Below are 21742 nucleotides of genomic sequence, written 5' to 3' on the forward strand. Positions count from 1 at the left end.
ACAGGTTGATGCCTAGCTAAGAGAGTTTATCTATCTATTATGCCCGAGTGGGGAATAGTGTCAAAGGCTTTGGCTAGGTCAAGGTAGGTGGTGTGCACCATCTTCCCATCGTTCATGGCTTTGACTGTTTCGAAGTTGACCAAGTTTAACAGCCATGATCTCCCTTTGACAAAATCAAACTGTGTAGGGTCAAGTGTTTGGAAGTTGCCATTGTCCTTGTATATAAGGTCTATGATAATGCATTCATGGTCTTAAAGATCAGGCTAGTTAGGGCTTATGGGCCTATAACTAACTGGGTCAGTGGAAGCTCCACCATTGTGTAAGAGGGATGACAGTGGCTGTCCTTCATTCGGTTGGGATGAAGCCAGTGCTCAGACGTTGGTTAAATAGGATGCCTAATGGAGCTGAGAGCTCATGCCCGAGTTCATATAGGATACAGAGAGGGATGTTATCGGGTCCCATGGAGACTGTATTTTTTGCCTCTGAGATGGCATTGAAGACCTGCTTCCTGGTGATGAGGGGACAGGGGCAGGTGTTGGTGATGTCCTGGTTTACAGATGAGGAGACAGGGGCATAAAGTTTTCACTGAACCTGTCTGCCAGCAGGTTGGCTATATCTATGGCATTTGTGTATGTGGTGTTATTGACCACCAGTTCAAAGCAGATTTGGGTGTTACCTTTGAGATTGCGGACATATGTGAAAAAGGCCTTATGATTGTCCTTGGTGGATGTGGCCAATTTAAACTCGAAGTTAGCCTTAGAGGATTTCACCAGACACCTTATTTGCTTGTTCAGACAAAGGAGAGAGTGCTTCCAACTTGGCACCTGCTCCTTCTTGGTCCTGGACAGCAATTTTTTTCCTGTTATTATAGGGTTTATTTATTGCTGCTGTCCACCAGATAGGTTTACTCTTCCTTGAGGAAGATGATTTGGTCCTGTTAGGTATTGCTGAGTTAATACAGCTATGTAGGTGCTCACATAATTCTTTGGTGTAGGCTTAGACATTAGTGCTAGTTCCAAATGAAGGGACAATGGCTGTGAAGCTGCTTATACCTGCTCTCAGGAGATTGTAGTCCACTTTGGAAAAGTGTTTTTGCTTGATTTCCGACAAAGGGTGAGTCAGGGGAGATGGTGACTTCTGAATCCTATTTGTTTGGGTGTAATCTCCTGGATGACTTTCTAGAAGCGTCTTTTTAATCTCTTGAGCTGCGTACTACCTGTGACTGGGTGAAACGTTGGGGAGTTTCCTTCTTGGGATAGGAAGTGAAAGGGAAAAAGGTATGTAGTAACCTCTGAATATTATGCTTAGCACTCATGCACTGTTTGTGAGATTTGTCCAGATGCAGGGAAACATGACTCCCACTGCCGCCAGAGGTGAATAGTTGGGCAGCGCTTCATGAGCGCTGATAGGGCCTATCTAAGGAGTTTCTGAAGCCCTGATTTTACACACCATTTCTGCATCTGGGGTGACATCTGCCATTGAAACCTCTTCCTCTGGAGAAAGTATCCCTGTGCAAGTCCTGGAAATGTCCTTGATTTTTCCAGAACCACATTTTCTTACCACCTCGTGGATTCCTAGAAGTAGAATGTTGAGGGGTAGAAAACTTGATTACAATGGCAGACAGGGTCTTTCGTTTCTGCTCTCTGGGAGTAAAAATATCCTTCAATGATGGCCCAAACAAGGAGAAGCCATCAAAGGGGGCATTAACAAAAGACATCTTGAAGGGTTCCGCAAAGTCCCTTAGCCTCATCCAGGCATGTCTTCTAATGGCTATGCCTAAACTGGCTGCTCATGAGGTACCCTCCACTGTAAGGGAGATCAGCCTCATTGATGAATTGGCAATGGACAAAAGAGTAGCCAGGTGTGGAGAAATCTTCTTGAGATCCTTCGCAGACATGGTTTCAGCGAGAGAGTTTGAAAGCTCCTTGATCAAATCTCTCTGTAAACGATTAAAATGTGCCACATAATTTAGCAACCTCAGTGCAAATGTATCTGAGGCGTAAATGCATTTTCTAAATCAGTTCACTGCTCTGGACTCCCTATTCAGTGGATGAACAAGGAGCTTTGCTCACCTACCTCCTTCTTAGTGTCTGCTGCCACAACTATGGCATCTACTGGGACTCCCTTGCTCCAATGGGGTTTGCCTGAAGAAGGAACTAAGATTTTATCCAGGAGCCTGGGGATGGGCTCAACATTGTCCAGTTCCTTCCATACCAAATGGGAAACTAGATCAATAAGTTCATCAACCTGGGGAGGTCACCCAAGAAGTAGATGGGCCAGTTCCAAAAGCCTCCAGAAACACAGATTCTTTAGAAGAGCGAGCTTGGGAAGACCAGCCACCCTTCTAAGGATTTCCAAGATGTCCCCAAAGGAGACATCATAAGGTGGGGGGATCCTTCTCCCTTATCAAAATTGGTGTTTTCTGACAGAGAATCTATAGGGGAGTCTGTTTTCCACCTCCTGCACATTTTCTTACCAGGAACCACTTCAATAGGGTGTTTGGCAGCAATATCGGAAGAAAGAGGAAGTCCCTCTGGGGAACCTGAGGGGATGCTTTCCTGAGCTGGCTGACCCTGAGGAGCAGAGAAGATGGGCTCAGAGCTCAGACCCCATGAGGGGCAGGGAATAGGATCCAAGACTAGACAGGACGGCTCACTACGTAAAGAGAAAATCTTTACTACCTGGAAGCCTGAGGATCCTGAGAAACCTCCCCTGTACTCCTTGAAGCAAAAGAAATTGAAAAAGGAAAGTCAGGGCCAACCACAGATCAGAGTCCTCTGGACAGAATTGGACCCAAGCTGTCAAAGGCCGAGGCAGCATGGGGAAGGGAAGTATTCGACAAAGTAGGACCCGAACCAAACTCCTCTGAGACCCGCTTTGATTCAAAGGTATAGGAGCAGGACTGGTCAGGGATACTGCCAGAATCGTGGAAGGGAGCTTCCTCAGATCACACGCCAAACCTCTTGGGGATCTTGGAACTCCGAAACCACTGGTTGGATCAGAGAAGGAGAGTTTCATCAGATCAGACGCCAAACCTCTTGGTGATCTTGGAACTCTGAAACCACTGACTGGATCAGAGAAGGAGACAGTACAAGATGGGCAGGTGTGCTCACAGATCTAGGAGGGGATGGAGCTGGCATAACCCCCCTTTGGATCTGAGCCCTAAGGAATCTCCGCATCATCCTGTCCATGTCTGCCTCTGTCAAACTCCTCAAAGATCTGGATGAAGCAATGGACAGGGGCCGCAACTGCTTCTTCAAAGTCTTGAGTAACTGCGATGGCAGGACTGGAGAGATTGGTTTCAACACAAATTCAGAAGTGCGACCTCTGTTGGTTGGAGTGCTGTGATTCGAGGATCGGCCAAATGTATTCAGGTCTGAAGGTGTCGGATCCAAGAGTTTCTTAAACTTCTCAGTGGGTTCTGAAGAAGCTCTCAGAGATCTCAGAATGGGCCTTTTTCTTGACTCCGAAGTTGGCTGCAAAACTTTAATGGAGGTTTGAGCCCCAAAATCAGCTGGAAGAAGTCCTTTCAGAATCAACTATTTCTCCTATCTGAGCGCGCCCTGGGATTAAATGTTGCACAAACTATGCAAGGTGAATCAAGATGGGCAGCTCCAAGACAGTATGTGCACTTCTTGTGGGTATCAGAATTTAGAATTTTATGCCTACAAGAAGTGCACCTTTTTGAAACCATTTTGTTTCTCAGGTTTGTCAGGATGCTCAAGAAAGAGCAAGGATGAAATAGTAGCAACCCTGAAAAAAGGAGTTACAATCACAAAGTTAAACTGCAGCACTAAACACACACTAATACCACTATTTTTTTAACAAGAAAAATCTATACATCTAAAGACAAATACAGAATTATAAAACTGCACTTGCCCAAGTACCAAAAATGGTACCAGAAAGGAAAGCGAACAGGACAAAGGAAGGTGCCCTAGTGCCAGTAAACAACTGGAGGGAGAAAGAGAAGTAGGTAGAAATTAGAAGTAATGAAAACGAATAGCTATAGGCAAGAAAATAGGCTAAACAGCACACAAAAAGATTAGCTTACTGCGAGTTCAGATCACGCGTCCTATCTTGATGGCGACAAACAAGATCTGAGGAGTTGGGGGTGGAATGGGGTATTATTGGTAGAGGGAGGAGTTTGAGTTTTGTATCCAAAGTCTGGTAGATGCAACCGAGTCAGATCTGATGGTCGGATCCTAGAGCCCTTTGTGAGGAATAATGAAAAGGACAACATCAGATTTAATGTTTGTGAATATCAATACAAATTTATTATACTGCCTATTATGCTATGTATTCACTGAAACTGCATTACAAAATTTGTTACTGTAAATATTGGTTGCATTAAATATGATACTTTGGAGCTTTTCTTCCCTAGCGTCTGCTGAAAAACAGCACCTGTGCCCCTTCGGATTTTGCTGGTATACAAATGTCAGTAAATAAATAGATTCAAAACAATGCCTTAAATCAACAGAAATAACAGCCATAATATACTTGAGATTGTGGCAGCACAAAGCAATGACAGAACTTGAAAAAAACTGCCCAGTTGAGAAAGTCGGTCAAGCATCCGTAAAACACTTGGAAAGGGTTATAAACTTTTGAGAAACTAGTACTTAGTTTACCAGACACTAAATAGTTCTTCATTGTTAACACAAAATAAAGTTCTGCAAAGACGGGCTTTTTTCCTTCTTCACTTACTGTAGTTGTATATATTACAAGCACTAATATAAAAGACAGAATGAGGAATACAAAGACCCAAGGGAGTTCTTATCTGAGTTCCAAGCTAACATTTGCAGAGAAAGGTAGTTTTCTCTGAGATTCTTCTCTTCCAGTAGCACAAAAAAAAGAGGGCTACTGACTGTACCTGTGAAGGGTTATCCTGCTCGGACTTCGTCACACCCACATACACTCAGAGGGAGAAGTCAGAAGCTGTGACAGACTGCCAGAGAGAGGGCAGTAGGGCACTACTACTGCCCATATGTCAGGAAAGCAGTGTGTTTAACACTGAGATTTATATGGTACTCAAATCCAAAGATGTTGAGCAGAATATGAACAATGGTACAGAGATGCTGCTCACTTTGACATATCAGAACCCTGTATGCAAGGCACCTGCATGACAATAACTAAAATAAAGTATTGGAGAATCCTGTTAATCAGCTGTATTGAACTGAAAGGATGGGCTTTTCTGTAATACATGTGGGTGACGGTACTCAGCAACCCACGCACTGAGCTGTACAATATGTCACAACCAACATTAAGGACTCCAACACAGAAAGGGCATCACACTACTTAAAAAAGACATAGCATTCCCATATGACCTGTGACTAGTAACAAAGATACAACTCATTAACAAATGCTCCAGACACCAAAATATTTGCTAAGGAAAAGAGGACTGCATGGCCATAGAAAAGCTTTCGATCCAAAAGAAAATAATTCAGATTTTTCAGCCGAGTAGCAGCCCCCAATTCTACTGCAAACAATAAGCTGGCAAGTTTTGCAGATATCTGCATAAGAAAATGCATTTGGTAGCAAATTTCATATTAGCAGTGCTGCAGATTTTTTTTTCTAAGAGGGGAAATTATTACGGGGTAGCACATTAAAATATAAATAAATAAATAAATGTTACCCCTGACCCAACCTCCTGGTGGTCTGTTTTTGTTTTTTTGTGTTTTTAGGTATTAGGCCATCAGCCCAAAGGCCTAAGTAAGCCTAGCCAACAAGGTTCCCTGGCTTATGCCACCCAAGAAAGTTAATTTCCTGTGCCCCTGTCAAACAGAGCCACAGAAGTGATCCCCGGGGTGTATTTCCTATTTCCCATCCAGTCAACAAGATTTTTCTTTAACAGTGCTAATGAGGAACTTTGCTTGACATAGATAGGTAGCTTGTTCCAGAGTATAGGAAGTCTCTGGGACAGGAATCTATCCGTCCAGCATGTCCTATTTATTGTGGTGACAAGGTTTTAGTTCCCTAGAGTGTGTAGCTCAGAGGGATTGGGATTTCTTAAGGTGTAGCATGTCCAACAGCTCTGTGTTTAACATAGCTTTATATGTTAGGCAGAGATCTCCTCAGAATAGGTGATATGCTAGAGAGTAAAGCTGGAGTTTTTTGTGATGGTCAGTGTAGGGCATCTGTTTGAGGCCAGTAATCCTCTTTGTGAGGTACTTCTGTGCCCTTTCCAGTTGCTGCAGATGTCTTGTGAGGTACATTACAAAAGGGGCGTTGTATTCTATAATGGGTCTAATGAGTGCCGAGTAGAGGGGAACAATGACCTCTTTTTTCCTGGATGAGAACCCTTTCGTGATGAGGTGTGCCACATAGAAGGATATCCTGACTACTGTGGCGATGTGATTATCAAAGGAGAGACTACTGTACACCTGGATTCCCAAGGTCTCAACACACATTCGGCTTTAGGTAGGCTGCTGTTTATGTGGTAGTTCATGGGTACAGAATTTTTACCAAAGGGGATGACTATGCACTTTTAGGCACTGAGCTTCAGGCCATGCCTCTGACACCAGGCATCTGTCTCAGTGAGGCCCTTCTGTAGGATGCCCACATCATCTGGGGACTTGACTAAGGCTCCTAGTTTGCAGTCATCTGCAAACTTCGTTAGCCAAGAGGCCTTCTGTGTTAGCCTGTACTTAAGAGAAGTAGATACCAAACAGGAGAGGTCCCAGGACTGAACCTTGTGGTACTCCACTTGTCACTGGTTTGAAGTCAGATTTGGAGTCTGCAACTTTTTTTACAGTGTGGGTTCTGTCAGTGAGACGGTTGGCAACCCATCTTGTGATGCAGGGATTTATACCTAGTTTAGTGAGTTTAGCTATAATTCCAGAATGGGGGATGGTATTGAAAGCCTTCGCGAGGTCAAGATAGGCTGTGTGAACCAACTTACCCTCGTCTACAGCTTCAATGACTGCCTTAAAGAAGCTGATCAGCTTCAGAAGGCATGCTCTGCCTTTCACAAACTCGAACTGGGTGGGGGGTCCAGAGTTTGGAGGTTACCAATGTCTTTGTTTAGGAGTTACATGATGATACGTTCCACGGCCTTGCAGACCAGGCTCATCAGGCTAATAGGGTGATAGTTCCCAGGATCAGTGGTGGCTCCCCCTCTGTGGAGTGGGATAACTGTTGCTGTGTGCCATTCAGTGGGCACAAAGCCTGATGTGAGACTATGATTGAATATGGAGCTAAGGTGGGGAGCCAGTTCGTTCTGAAGTTTGTGTAAAACGCAGTCTGTGATGTTGTCCGGTCACATGGATGCTGTGTTTTTGGTTTTAAAGAGTGCAGCTTTTACCTGCATAGATGTGATTACAGGGACTCTGCATTCTTCCTGTATAGATATGGGCCTTTTAGGGGGTGAGAGGGGGGGTAAAGTTAGCACTGAACATATCTGCCAGGATGTTGGCAATATCAGTCGGTTCTGTAATTTTCGTGCAGTTGTGCTGCATCTCAGAGCAGATCTGGGTGTTGCCATTGAGATTCTTGACATAGCTATAGAATGCTTTGCAGCTGCCCTTAGAATCAGTGGTGATATTGTTTTCGTAGCTAGCTTTGGAGGATCTTACAAGGGATCTCAGCTTCTTACTGAGGCTGACCATGCAAGCTCCTCCACTCATGGGATTTTACTCTCTTTTGCAACAGCTTCTTCCTTCTGTTGTAGAGTTTGTTTATGGCAGGGGACCAGCAGATTGGCTTCCTTTTTTTGGAGGATAGCGTCTTGGTTCTGTTTGGGATAGCACGATCCATGCACTCAAGTAAGTGCTTATAGAGTGCATTTGTGTAGGATTCAGCAGTCGTGACTGTATTGTCCATCTGCATGGGTGTCATGAAGTTCGCCACTTCTGTCTTAAGAAGCATGAAGTTGGCTTTGGAGAAATTTTTTACCATGGTTTCCTTAATGGTGGGTGGGGGCAGGATGCGGATATCTAGGGTGATTCGCTTATGGTCGGATCTGACCAACGAGGAGTTGATTTCAGGTGTGAGACTCCGGTCACTCATGTTGGTAATGACTAGGTCTAAGATATTGTTGCCCCTCGTGGAGCTGTGGATACGTTGATCCAGGGCACTAGAATTTATTAATTCTAGAAAGTGCTGAGTGAAGGAGTTGGTACATGAGTAGTTTTCACAGTTAATGGTGGGGTAGTTGAAATCGCCCATTATTAGTGTATTTGGTTGAACCCTAACATTTTCCAGTATATCAATAAGAGAGGAGTGGGAATCCTGGGATATGGTGGGAGATCTGTAGCAAGCAACAATTTGGACTGCAGTTTTGCCCAGAGTTAGTTGCACTTGGATAACCTCGGATACATTATGCTGTACAATTAGCCTGGAGGTGTGGATATCCTTAATGAATATGGACACACCTCTGCCGTTGGTGTTCTGGTCCGGGTCAGATGTCCGAAAAGTGTGGTATGAGTTATAGTCTGGTAATGCAGGGGTACTCTCTAGAGCCTTGAACCAGGTCTCAATCACTGCACAGATATCGAATTTCTTCATTTTAAGGAGTGCGTCGAGTGAGCGCATTTTGAGATTTAGACTTCTAGCATTGAGTAGCATTAAGCTCAGTTTTTGCTTGCTTGTTCCTGTTATGGTGGCGAGTATGTCATTTGAACCTTGCCTAAAAAAGGCACTATATAGGGGCGGCAAGAACCTTAGCCAGTATCTGGAATACCAGGGACGACATGTGCAGGCCATCTCTGGTAAAGCATCGTGGTCTGTCGACCATGTCATCCCAGGCAGACAGATACTGGATCCCCTTTCTGTCAACACAGTAAGAGCCTTTGCTCCCCCATGTCTGCATATGCATGTTATTTTGCATGCAAGACAGGGAGCTACCTTTACTGTCAAGGGCAGTCACAGTGCACCCCATTCTTACTGCTTTTGGTGTTATTTGTGACCTCAGTAGCACTACACACTGGAGCAGTACCGTACAATCAGGTGCGAGTCACCACCCCTCCCAGGACAGGCATGAACCATGCTTTCCTGCCAGCCTACAAGTCCTGCCCAAACTTCTAGTCGAATTTGGATAGTCTGGCTCACAGGTAGGGCTTTATGCCTCTGTGCTACCAGACTAGATTACTTTTCATTTTGCTTTTCTTCTCTCAGGAGAAAAACTTACACTGTACATATACTGTTCCTTTTCTAAATTTATTGATACATTCATGCATTTACATTTGTTAACAAGAAAATTCTGATTAGTCATAACCCATTTTGACTGAAGGCCCATGAAGTAAAGCTTCAGCATAAGTGCATTATTATAATAACTCAACACAGATGAAGAAAAATAAATTAAACAAGAAAATCCAACTATATCAGGGGTGAATTCTGAAAATCTGTTTTTAACCACATCTTTGAACATGAATTTCAATCTACACAGTGGGAAAGCAGATCATTTTCTAATGCATGCTTCCTTCACTGCTCAGTTACCATCTGAAACAGATGCAATAAAGACAACAGATCAATACTGTAGTGCTAGCTAAGGCAGGGGGAAAGGACAGACATGCATCTAAATAAAACAAGGACCAGATGTCATTTGTTCCACAAAGATGATTTGAAACCACCAACTCACAGCCTAAGTGCTTTGACTAGATAACTGTCTGTAAGACGGATAATAAAAGTGATACTGACCAGGTAAACAAATACAGTCAAGTCACCTTGTTTATACTCAATGTTAACAGGCCAAATGCATCATTTAAAAATGTACAGTTAATATTTACCTGATTGCATGTGCTAATTCCACACATTTCCAGTTTTCAACATGCTGTCCATTCAGCTGTATCACAGTGTCCAACTGCTGCAGTCCTGCTTCCTCAGCTGGGCCACCTTACAGTAAAACAAAATGGGTACAAGTGGCAGTTACAATTTCACTAAGCATCACCCAGTAAATAGTCAATGACTACACCCAGCTAAAGCCCCAAATGTGACACTCATTTTCCATCAAGGGATGAGATTCAGAAAATGCAATAAGCAGTCACTATTACACATATGGTGGTGGAACAAGCCCTCTTCAACCATCCCTTCCTTCCCCACCCTGTAGCTGTTGCTGAGGCATAGGAATAAGTGTGGAAATTCCCATGTGTGCCCATCCCACTGGTGTGATTAGCATTGTTCTACTAGTGGAATTCCCAACCTGGCAATCTGTCACCCAGCTATCTCTATGAAACACTAATACAGCAACAAGAACACCTGCACTGATGAAATTGAGGGATAAAACCCTGACTACAGTCCCAGCTAACCAGAATTCAATTAATGGTTCACGTGCTTGATGGTGCAAATAGGAAGGATGGGAATGCCTATCCTGGTGGGAGAGGGAATGTGTTGAACAACCTTCAGCTGGCACTCAGGTGGAGACAGGAGCTCAGACAGGGAATGACAGATAAGGATGGGGTGGGAGAAAAAGTAGGTGTGACCATACTATGGGCCTTGCAGTTATTGTCCACTCAACCAGACTATGTCAGCATGCAGGGAAGAGAGTTAAGGGTAACACAAAAACCTTGCAAGCCACAGTATGATGACAATTCATATGGTCGCATTCAACTCAAACAGCCTGATGCCTCTCACTCCTTAAAGTCTGCATATGAGTGGGGGCTACCAGTAGGGAGATCCTTGTGTTACTCAAACTCAAAAAAAGAGGCCAGCACCAAAGAGTAAGAAAATGTATATATATTAATATTGTACTATATAAACCATGAATCACACTGGTTTCAGCCCCAGGGCCTTCATCAGTGATACACTCATAACATTCAAGGGATACTTAAATAATATCCTGAATACATTAAGCAGATTAATCAGCACTTCAAGACATAGCACAGTACATAGAATCATATATTTAACTTATACAAACCACCATTCAAAAATGGTCATTCAGGACAGGGGAAAATAAACCCCCTAATTTAATTATCCAGGCCTTCTCCTTATTATTCAATATACTGTGCCATCCAATTTTCCTGGATCTGTCCCCCCAAATTTTGTCTATAACAGTAAAATGAAATTTGGCTGTTTTGTGATTTTGAACATGTTTGTAAAGGGCATTAGTCAGACACTGGTTTCTAATATCGCTGAAGTGTTCAGACATTCTGATCCTAAGTGGACTGGACGTCTCTCCCACATAGAAGGCTGAACAGGAGCAGGTGGCTAAACAGACCACCCAGTCCGTCCCACAATTACCAAAAAATTTAACTAGATAAACCTTACTAGTATTCCTACTAAAAATTCCTTGGTTTTAAGCATATGTGTACAGAATGAACAGTGCCCACATGGAAAGTACCCCATCAATTTATCCCCAGTTAGTGTAGTTTGTTGACCAAAAGTAGACTTCTTAAATCCAGATTTGAAATGACTGAGGTATGACCCCAAATTACGGCCCCTACGATAGGAAAACAAACACTCTGGCGGTACTATCCCAGCTAATTCTTGATTAGCCAAAAGGATGTTCCAATTGTTTTTAATAACATTTCTAGTCGCATTAATGTTTCTTCCATATGTAGTCACAAACCTAATCGCATCCTGTTCTGCACTTGATCTCACCCTGTATTTCAATAGTTTAGCTCAGTCCCAATCCTAAGCCCTATTACTGGCTGTCATAATATACCCTGGCTTATATCCACGATTACGAAACCTTTTTATGAGGTCCTGTTGATGATATGCGTAGGTACCTTGATCCGAACAGATTCTCCTAACTCCCAAAAATTGAGATTTGGGTATATTTCTGATAGTATGAAAGGGATGTTAACTAGTAGCCCCCAATAAACTATTATATTGGGGGTATTTACGAAACACTTGAGTGGACAACATATGATCAGAATTGCGTGTTATTCGAACATCCAAAAATTGGATCTCCTGATCATACATGGTAAGTGTAAATTCCATTCCCCATTTGTTCTCATTTAGATATTGGACAAACTCTAGTAAATATATATCACCACCCTGCCAGATGAGCCAACAATCGCCAAGGTACCTACGCCAAATGTCCATCTCCCCTAAATAAATATGTGATGGATCATAAATAAAAAAATTCCTCTAGGTACTCCATAAAAAGGTACACATAAATGGGGGCAAGAGAGGCCCCCATCGCAGTTCCTTGTGCTTTCCAGAAACTGTCAGCTTGAAAATAGAACACATTCTTGGTTAATGTGTGATCAGCCATATAAATTAACAGGGTGTTGAAACCAGGTGGATAAATGTCCGCCTTTGTCAAGCCAATATTTTAATGCCTCAAGTCCAGCCCAATGGAGGATGCTTGTATAAAGAGTGGTAACATCTAACGTGCACATCATCCAACCCGGCTCCCACTGTATGTCAGACAGAATCTGGAGGAATTCGGTGGTGTCTTTCAATCTTGCATGGACCATCTTTAATAGAGGCTGTAAATATTGTGCAAGATATACTGAAAGGGGTTCAGTCAATGAACCCCTGCCAGATACTATAGGTCTGCCTGGTGGTTTCTCCAGACATTTATGAATTTTGGGTAGCAGATATAAAATCTGCTTCTGGGGATCATCCACCACCAATTGCTGTTTCGTTCCCTCAACAATACCACCCTCTTCAACAGCTAGTTCCAAAAAGGAATCTATTTCCCTTTTGAACTGCATAGTATGGAAGAAACATTAATGCAACTAGGAATGTTATTACAAACAACTGGAACATCTTTTTGGCTAATCAAGAATTAGCCGGGATACTAATGCCAGAGTGTTTGTTATCCTATCGCAGGGGCCGTAATTTGGGGTCATACCTCCGTCATTTCAAATCTGGATTTAAGAAGTCTACTTTTGGTCAACAAACTACACTAACTGGGGATAAATTGATGGGGTCCTTTCCATATGGGTATTGCTCATTCTGTGCACATATGCTTAAAACAAAGGAATTTTCTAATAGGAATACTAGTAAGGTTTATCAGGTTAAATGTTTTGGTAATTGTGAGACAGATTGGATGGTCTATTTGGCCACCTGCTCCTGTTCCGCCTTTTATTAATATATATATATACATTTTCTCACTCTTTGGTGCTGGCCTTTTTTTTTAGTTTGAATATGCTTTTTGGGCCTCTGCACCTGCCTTATGTGCGAGTACATTGTGTAGTGGATAGTGCTGTTTCATTCTTGCTGGGGGCTCTTGAGTGAGGAACATTCGTTTTAAGTAGCAGATGTCTGAAGCAAGATTTTCCTTGTTTTTTTGACCAGTTTTATGTTTCTGGTTATATGCTATTTCAGTATGGAACTGTTTTCTCATTTATTTGGCTGTTTTCTGTTGTGGCTGAAGAGCAGATGAGCTGAAGAGCTTTAGGATGCATGTTTGACATCTGGCGTCCCTTTTGGATCGTGGTTTCATATATTTCTTCTGATACTGTTTTGGTGTGAAACATTTTAGGGCAGATTACTGCTTTTTAACACTGAGGTTTAACTTCAGAATTTACATGCTTTAGACTATAATTTTTTGATGTGTGAAGAGGAACGTATGCTGGAGTGATGTTTAGTATGTATTGTACATCTATTTAAAGCTAGTCATATATACTCTTACACTTTTTTCTTTTTGTGGTAAAGACAGTGATTGAATACTGTTTGGGGCTTTTTGCTATTCGTATCAAGTTACTAAAGTTACACAAAGGGACAATGACAATATTTTTCATCGACGAGAGCATTTTTGGGGCCTTCTTAGTGCTTGTTCGAAGACGAAGCATTACTGAACTGAAATACTGACTGCCTTGTGGATATACCAATATTTGAAGTGCATTTCCACCTAAACGGGAGTAACTGGGTGATCGAGCCATATACCGTGATTACGGATGTTTACAACTATTATTGTGGATTACTTGGGTACAGTACTGTTTTTGACAACTGGAATCCAATTTTTGGATTTACAGACTTCAGACATTATAATTTTTTAATGTTTGAGAAACTCCTAATGGCAGATTAATGTGCAGCATTTTCTGTTTATGTATGTGGAACCTGTTGTATGTATTTTTTTATTTTGGTAATAGCAGTAAATTAATACTGGTTGTGATATTTACTATATATATTGAGTTACTGAGTTAACAACAGGGTATTGACATTTACATCGATAATGTGAATTTCCTTTGGGCCTTCTTAATGTTTGTGCTTTTTATAGGGCGAGATGATATTGAAAAGAAATATTGATCGTTTTGGGGACACTAACGGCGTAAGTGTCTCGAGTTAAACGAGGGATTGGGCAATCGAGTATTCTACTGTATTCACCGTGTTTACGGACTTCGGTAATGCTGATGCTTCTTGGGGGGTAAATTATGATGAGAGTGAAGTACTGACTGCTTTTTTAGATGTCATTTAATATTGGATGTGCTTCTGTAATCATATTGAGTTTTGTGTGGGTACAAGTTGGGAAATTTTTTTGTGCCGAGGTCATTGTTCATGCCTCATGAATATGATTATGTAATACCATTTTTTGGACCATTGTAGTTTTTTACAATAGGATATACAACAGTGTTGTGGGGTGTGATTTTGCAACACTTAGGCTGCATCAATGTGAGTACCATTTAATTTAAGGAAGAGCTCTCGGGTATTAATCAAGTGCTGTTCTAGATATGGGGTGGAACAATAGGGTTTTGACCATGTTATGTGAATATGTGTACTGATTACGAACAGCGAAGAAAGTTTTTTGAATGGCCTTTCTGATCATTTAAGATATCTTTTCCTGATAATGGTGTTTTTCATAAACGTATTTCGGGTTCACCTCTTGCTATGGATGTTTGGGATACCCACTACTTTAGGCTGGGAATATATACTTGTGCTTTATTGGTGCAAACAATTTTTTTGCTTTTTTGTTTCATTATAAGTAGTTATAGATCATATGTATGGGCTGTTGCTCATGCTATATTAATTCCCAGCTTGAATAATTTTGGAGCCTCCGATTTAAATCAAATTGGGTAGGTTTGGTGGGTTGTTTTTGTTGAACCGGAGTCAATTTCCCTATGTAGATTGTAAGGGAATGTTTATTACACAGTTCAGGAATTTGGGACTAGTGTACTAATATTGTATACTGTGGCTTTTGCCACAGTTAGGTTTTTGTGTACATTCTATTACTGTGGTCTCAACAAATCTTGAAGTTTTGTGTATGTAGGGCTTTTGACACAGAATACACAATAATACACTGCGGTGGTGGTGCTACGGTAGCGTTGTCACCTCACAGTAAGACGATGTCCTGTTCGATTCTCTGCTAAAGCTTCTTCTGTGTGGAGACATGCGTGAATGGGCGTACCTTCGTTGAAGGTTGTGCGTCAGGGCTGGCAACTCGGCAAGTAAAAATCTACTGCAAATCATTAGCGGACCAGAGTTCCGCTGTGGCGACCATTAACCGGGAAAAGCCGAAAGACAACAACAACAAAGTGCCATTTATGTATGTGCTATCTGAAAAAAAGGGGGGAACCTAAATATGTTGTTTTGAATTATGCTTTGATTCTTATTTTTTATCTATTTTTATAATAGGTATATTGTTTGGCTAGGCTGAATTGTACCTAACATTTCTGTATATAGATGTGACTTCAAGCACTGTGAATCCAATATAGCATTAATGGCATTGAGGGATTATAGAACTATTGTGTTATACTGATGGTGGTTACATCTCTAAGTTTCAGTGTATGTAATTGAAATTGGATCAAGGTATATTTTGTTGTGAATAATTTTGTGATTGCGTATATCACATTGAAGTGAACAAAGGGTGTTAGGCACATTCTGTCCACTTTTCACATATAACAGTTATTTCTGTAAGACCATGGATATGGTGTCCATTTTACAGGGATTGTCATCTGATAAGGATGACATGCAAGCTTTTGGGCTTGTGGATCATAATAAAGGAACTGATAGCAATGTTAGGAGCCTGGATGATATCTGTAGGTATTTGTTTGGAAAGCTTACCAAAAGCATGTCCTCACTTAAGACCAATGTCTGGCATTTAAAATTGTTTCGGACATATCAAGCCAAATATATCACACCAAGGGGATTAAGAATTCATAACAACCCTTTGTTAGTGTGCCAGATGACATGTTGTTGGAAGAGTGGGCATCTGTGCAACAAGCTACGATGTCCTTCGTTAATGGTTTGTCTTCCTATTATGAATGCACCATAGTAACTAATACCAATGAGATTAAACAAATTTGTGAGGAAGTGAAAGCTTTTTATGGACAACCCCAGTTTAAGTTATGTTTGACCAAACTTTCCCAGGAATTGTTATCCTTGGAAAAAACTATGAAAACGAAAACATTACATAAATTTCAGAGAGATTTGACAGATTATGACAAGGGTAAACCTTTTGGACCAAGAAAAATGGTAAAGTTTTTTGATGGGCAGCCTGGGGCAGGGAAGCTTAGGAAGAAAAGACCTAGATCAATCTTAAAGAGATTGAAGACTGACTATAGTAGTAAATCAGGGGAAGATTTGTCTGCTACTGAAATTGAACAAGTACTCACTCAGGGGTCCCCAGCACATAAGAAATCCAGAGGTTTGGATGACCCTTTAGGAATAAACAACGTAGGGGTGGCAGAAAGCATAGGAGTGAAAATGTGGAAACATTGTTACAGGTTTTCATACCCCAGTAACTGAAGTCTCTAATGTGCACATCTCTTCTGTTAACTTGACTGATGTAAAAATAAAGTTATTGAATAAAGGACTATCGTATGTTCCTGGCTTTTTTGTGATTGAAGACTCTGTAGTCAATGATGTGTTGACATTTTGTCATCTGCTGAATTTAAAATTATTTTTTGGTGGACATAAGAGTCGGACAAGTAGGAATTTTCGGTTTCGGAAATCCAATTTTCAACCTCCTATGGATAAATTTGTGTCTGTGTTTCAGGAATCTTGTCTCAAAGATTTGCATTTTAAATTAAATGATTCCCGTATCTTAGGTCACAACTTACCTGAAGAGGAACAACAAGCTTTGACAAATTTGAAAAACATCCAATATTGTCATTACATCTGCGGACAAAGGAGGAGCGGTGGTGGTCATGGACTTTCAATATTATTTGAATGAGGCTTAAAGACAGTTACATGATTCCAGATATTATATGTCTATGCCGCTTGACCCTACTATGCAGTTCAAAAGGGAACTAGATTCCTTTTTGTAACTAGCTGTTGAAGAGGGTATTATTGATGAGGGAATGAAACAATTGGTGGTGGATGATCCCCAGAAGCAGATTTTATATCTGCTACCCAAAATTCATAAATGTTTGGCGAAACCACCAGGCAAGACCTATAGTATCTGGCAGGGGTTCATTGACTGAACCCCTTTCAGTATATCTTACACAATATTTACAGCTTCTATTAAAGATGGTCTGTGCTAGATTGAAAGACACCACCGAATTCCTCTAGATTCTGTCCGACTCGCAGCTGGAGCCGGGTTGAATTATGTGCACGTTAGATATTACTGCTCTTTATACAAACATCCCCCACTGGGCTGGACTTGAGGCATTAAAATACTGGCTTGACAAGGCGGACATCTATCCACCTGGCTTCAACACCCTGTTAATTTGTATGGCTGTACACATATTAACCAAGAATGTGTTCTATTTTCAAAATGACTTTCGGGCTAACGCAAAGAACTGTGATGGGGGCTTCTTTTGCCCCCATTTATGTGAACCTTTTTATGGGGTACCTAGAGGAATTGAATTTCTTATTTATAATCCATCACATATTTATTTAGGGAAGATGGACATTTGGCTTAAGTACATTGACGATTGTCATCTGATCTGGCAGGGTGGTGTTACATATTTACTAGAGTTTGTCCAATATCTAAATGAGGGAAAATGGGGGATGGAATTTACACTTAACATTTGAGAGTTAGGAGAATCTGTTCGGATCAAGGTACCTATGCATACCATCAACAGGACCTCATAAAAAGGTTTCGTAATAGTGGATATAAGCCAGGGTATATTATGACAGCCAGTAATTGGGCTCAGGATCAGGACAGAGCTAAACTATTGGAATACAGGGTAAGATCAGGTATAGAACAGGACGCGATTAGTTTTGTGACTACTTATGGAAAAAAACATTAACATGACTAGAAATGTTATTGAAAACAATTGGAACATCGTTTTGGCTAATCAAGAATTAGCTGGGATACTACTGCCAGAGTGTTTGTTTTCCTATCATAGGGGCCGTAATTTGGGGTTATACCTCAGTCATTTCAAATCTGGATTTAAGAAGTCTACTTTTAGTCAACAAACTACAGTAACCAGGGATAAATTGATGGGGTCCTTTCCATGTGGGTATTGCTCATTCTGTACACATATGCTTAAAACCAAGGAATTTTCTAGTAGGAATACTAGTAAGGTTTATCAGGTTAAATGTTTTTGTAATTGTGGGACGGATTGGGTGGTCTATTTGGCCACCTGCTCCTGTTCCGCCTTTTATGTGGGACAGACGTCCAGGCCGCTTAGGATCAGAATGTCTGAACACTTCAGCGATATTAGAAACCAGCGCCTGACTAATGCCCTTTACAAACATGTTCAAAATCACAAAACAGCCAAATTTCATTTTACTGTTATCGACAAATTTGGGGGGGGGGGGCAGATCTAGAAAAATTGGATGGCACAGTATACTGAATAATAAGGAGAAGGCCTGGGTAATTAAATTAGGGGGTTTATTTTCCCCTGGCCTGAATGACCCTCTTTGAATGGTGATTTGTATAAGTTATGTATATGATTCTATGTAGTGTGCTATGTCTTTAAATGCTGATTAATCTGCTTAATGTATTCAGGATACTATTTAAGTATCCTTTGAATGTTACGAGTGTATCACTGATGAAGGCCTTGAGGCCGAAACTGGTTTGATTCATGGTTTATATAGTAATATATATACATTTTCTCACTCTTTGGTGCTGGCCTCTTTTTTTTGAGTTTGAATATGCTTTTTGGGCCTCTGCGCCTGCCTTATGTGAGAGTACATTGTGTGGTGGATAGATGCTTGTGTTATACCAGGGGAATGTCAGAATTTGTGGGACCACAAGATGGAAAGATGGAATGATGGTAAGATGCGGAATACAGTAAGCCTGAAGTCAGCAATGGCAGGCCTAAAAAAACAAGTAATACAGCACCACTAATACAGAACCTCTCTCTCTCACCATCAAAGAAGGCCTGAAGGAAAATCTAGCTCTTACTCATCAGTCCCTAGTCAGTCCACATAACTACACTTTATTAAACCCATGTTTGATAAACATCCTACAGGAAGGACTAACACAGACAAAGAAATGGTGCCAAAGCCATGGCTTAAAATTCAATGCCAAGAAATGCAAAACAGTACCCTTTACCTCACTGATAAACTTCTGAGCAGAACCAGTAGTCATGGACTTGGGTATGCATGTAGATTATAGTAACCTGGCTTTTGACCAATACTGTCAAAGGTAGTATGGAAATCGTTCTATGCTACTCAACTTGTAAGCAAAGGCATGGCATTTAGGTCCACATCACCATTCCACTGTACTTAGCCCTCATCTGCCCTATCACTGAGTACAACACCCCCTTCAGTATGTAACTGACCAGGCACATGCAACAACTGGAACATCCACAGAGGTTCCTCACAAAAAGAAAACAGGCCTTAAACAGCAAGTCTTGTGCAGACTCCTTCAAAGCCCTTTTTCCATACTCTGTTTCCTACAGACTGTTGAGAGGGGATCTATGCCTTGCATACAATGTATCCTTGGATGCCACTATGATGGACCTTTGCATAGCCATGAAATGAACAGCATTAAACCTATTGAATATGGGGACTTGCACTTCGCTTGCAACATAAATAGGACATGTTGGAGGAACAGGTATGTGTTCCAGAGAATTCCACTTCACCAAAACATGCTTCTCATCAATTTGAAGAACAGCTCCTCTATTCAAGAGAAACCTAGATCAGTGGATGGGAAATTGAATATACACCCAGTGTCTAGCACCTATGTCTCTAATGGACAGAGGCAGCCTATAAATCTTCCCCTAGCATACATATTCCCCTTAAAATAATATTTAAGGCACATAATCTTGTGTGATACAATTGAGATACTTGGCTAGGATTATAAATGCCCCAGTGGATGTTAGCCTAGTATAAACTTATAAACCTATGCCAACAGAAGCATGCATTGGTACCCCTATGCACATAAGTAAGGCCCAAATGGCATGCTTTACTTTTCAACAAGAGAAAACAGTGCCGTGTGAAATTTCATTTTATCATAAGCAGAAATGAATGAATGAATGAATACATTCTTACACCAACTCATTCCTTCATGCACTCTTTTATTTGGACTGGTTTAAAACTATTGATGACAGACCATTTGTCAACACGACACAGCTCAAAACTAACCAGAATTAATGAGTTGGGGCAATGGCTACCACATCATAAGCAGATTTAATGAAATTAGGAACCAAGTCAAACAATAATATAAACAGCTTTAATTGCAACTGCTGAAATAAAGGTAGCACAAAACAGTGCCCAATCACAGCAAGAACAGTAAAAGAATACAAATAACTTGCAAAAAGAATATAATTTTGGCCAATTACCAAACAGAAAGTGACTTCAGGTTGCAAGAATAATACACTTGGCAGTGAAATTACACAACCTCACCTGCTTTACACAAATGAGAAGAAAAGGCGGATTGTGGGATCACTATGAAAATTGGAAATTGCCACCAATTGTACTTTGATGGTGGAGAAATTAACTCTCTCATAATAGAGAGAAGACAGAAAGAGAAGAATGTCCAGTATACATGCTCTACAGGGGTCCAGGTTGCGTTTTGTGGCCCAGAAAGTGAAACACTTCCATTTGCTCATATAGACCCTTTTAGTAGAAGGTTTATGAGAAGCAAGAATGATTTTTTTCACAGGGGAAGAAAGCCCGGACTGTCTAATCATGAAGAAAAGTGGAGAAACCATGCAATTAGACGTAGTCTCTCCAGATTTGGGACAACCTGTTCTGACGAGTGAGAGATGAGATCTGGAATTGGATCTAGTATCCAAGGGGGATACTTACGAGGAGACTTGAGAAGGGGGAACCACACCTAATGAGCCCAGAAATGGGCAATGAGTATCAGCGACTTCCACAGTTGGAAGTCTTTCTGCAGGACTTTAGGAATCAAGGGAATCGGGGGGGGGGTTGGGTAAGCATACAGGAGACCTGAAGGCCAGTCGTGGACTACAGCGTCCCTCAGTGACTCCCCCTCTGGGGGGATTAGAGCAAAGTACTTGCTAGATTTATTGTTGAGGAGAGAGGCAAAGAGGTCGCAGCAAGGCTGGCCCCAATGGCCAAAAATCTGGGATGCTATTGACGAGCTGAGGAACCACTAATGGAGGTTCAGGATGAACCTGCCGAGCCAGTCTGCTATCAGGTTGAAGACTCCAGATGTGTGTGTTACAAAGAGAAAGCAACCGGAGGAGATCATCCATTCCCACACTCTCATGGCCTCTCTGCAAAGTGGGTAAGATCGTGTTCTTCCCTGCTTGCTGATGTACCATACCACTGACATGCCAGTATGAACAGCAACTGCCCCTCAAAGGAGAGGGTCCTGAAAGGCTTGCAGCATTAGAACTGCTTTCATCTCGAAGACATTTATGTGCATGTTGGACTCTGACAATGTCCATACACCTTGGTCCGACTTTCCCTGGAAATGCCCCCCCCCCCCAACAGGGAAGCATCCATGGTCACAGTGGTTGATGGGTTGGGCAACGTGAAAGGTCTGCCCTGAGCAAGATCCAGGGTTTGAAGCCACCAATGAAGATGACGCCTGCACACATGAGAAAGCTGA

General features: G+C 41.6%; 1 protein-coding gene across 1 annotated transcript in view; it reads right to left on the reverse strand.

The window, feature by feature from the left end:
* RGS3 (regulator of G protein signaling 3) overlaps positions 1 to 21742 on the reverse strand; it is a 2411552-nt gene that overhangs the window by 2128153 nt on the left and 261657 nt on the right. The window contains exon 3 of the mRNA XM_044057996.1: positions 9720 to 9825. Within this exon, the coding sequence (XP_043913931.1) occupies positions 9720 to 9825 (106 nt within the window). The remainder of the gene's footprint in view (positions 1 to 9719; positions 9826 to 21742) is intronic.

Source organism: Protopterus annectens, chromosome 16.part0, assembly GCF_019279795.1.
Source record: "Protopterus annectens isolate FY-2018-M chromosome 16.part0, PAN1.0, whole genome shotgun sequence".
Taxonomy (NCBI): Eukaryota; Metazoa; Chordata; order Ceratodontiformes; family Protopteridae; genus Protopterus; species Protopterus annectens.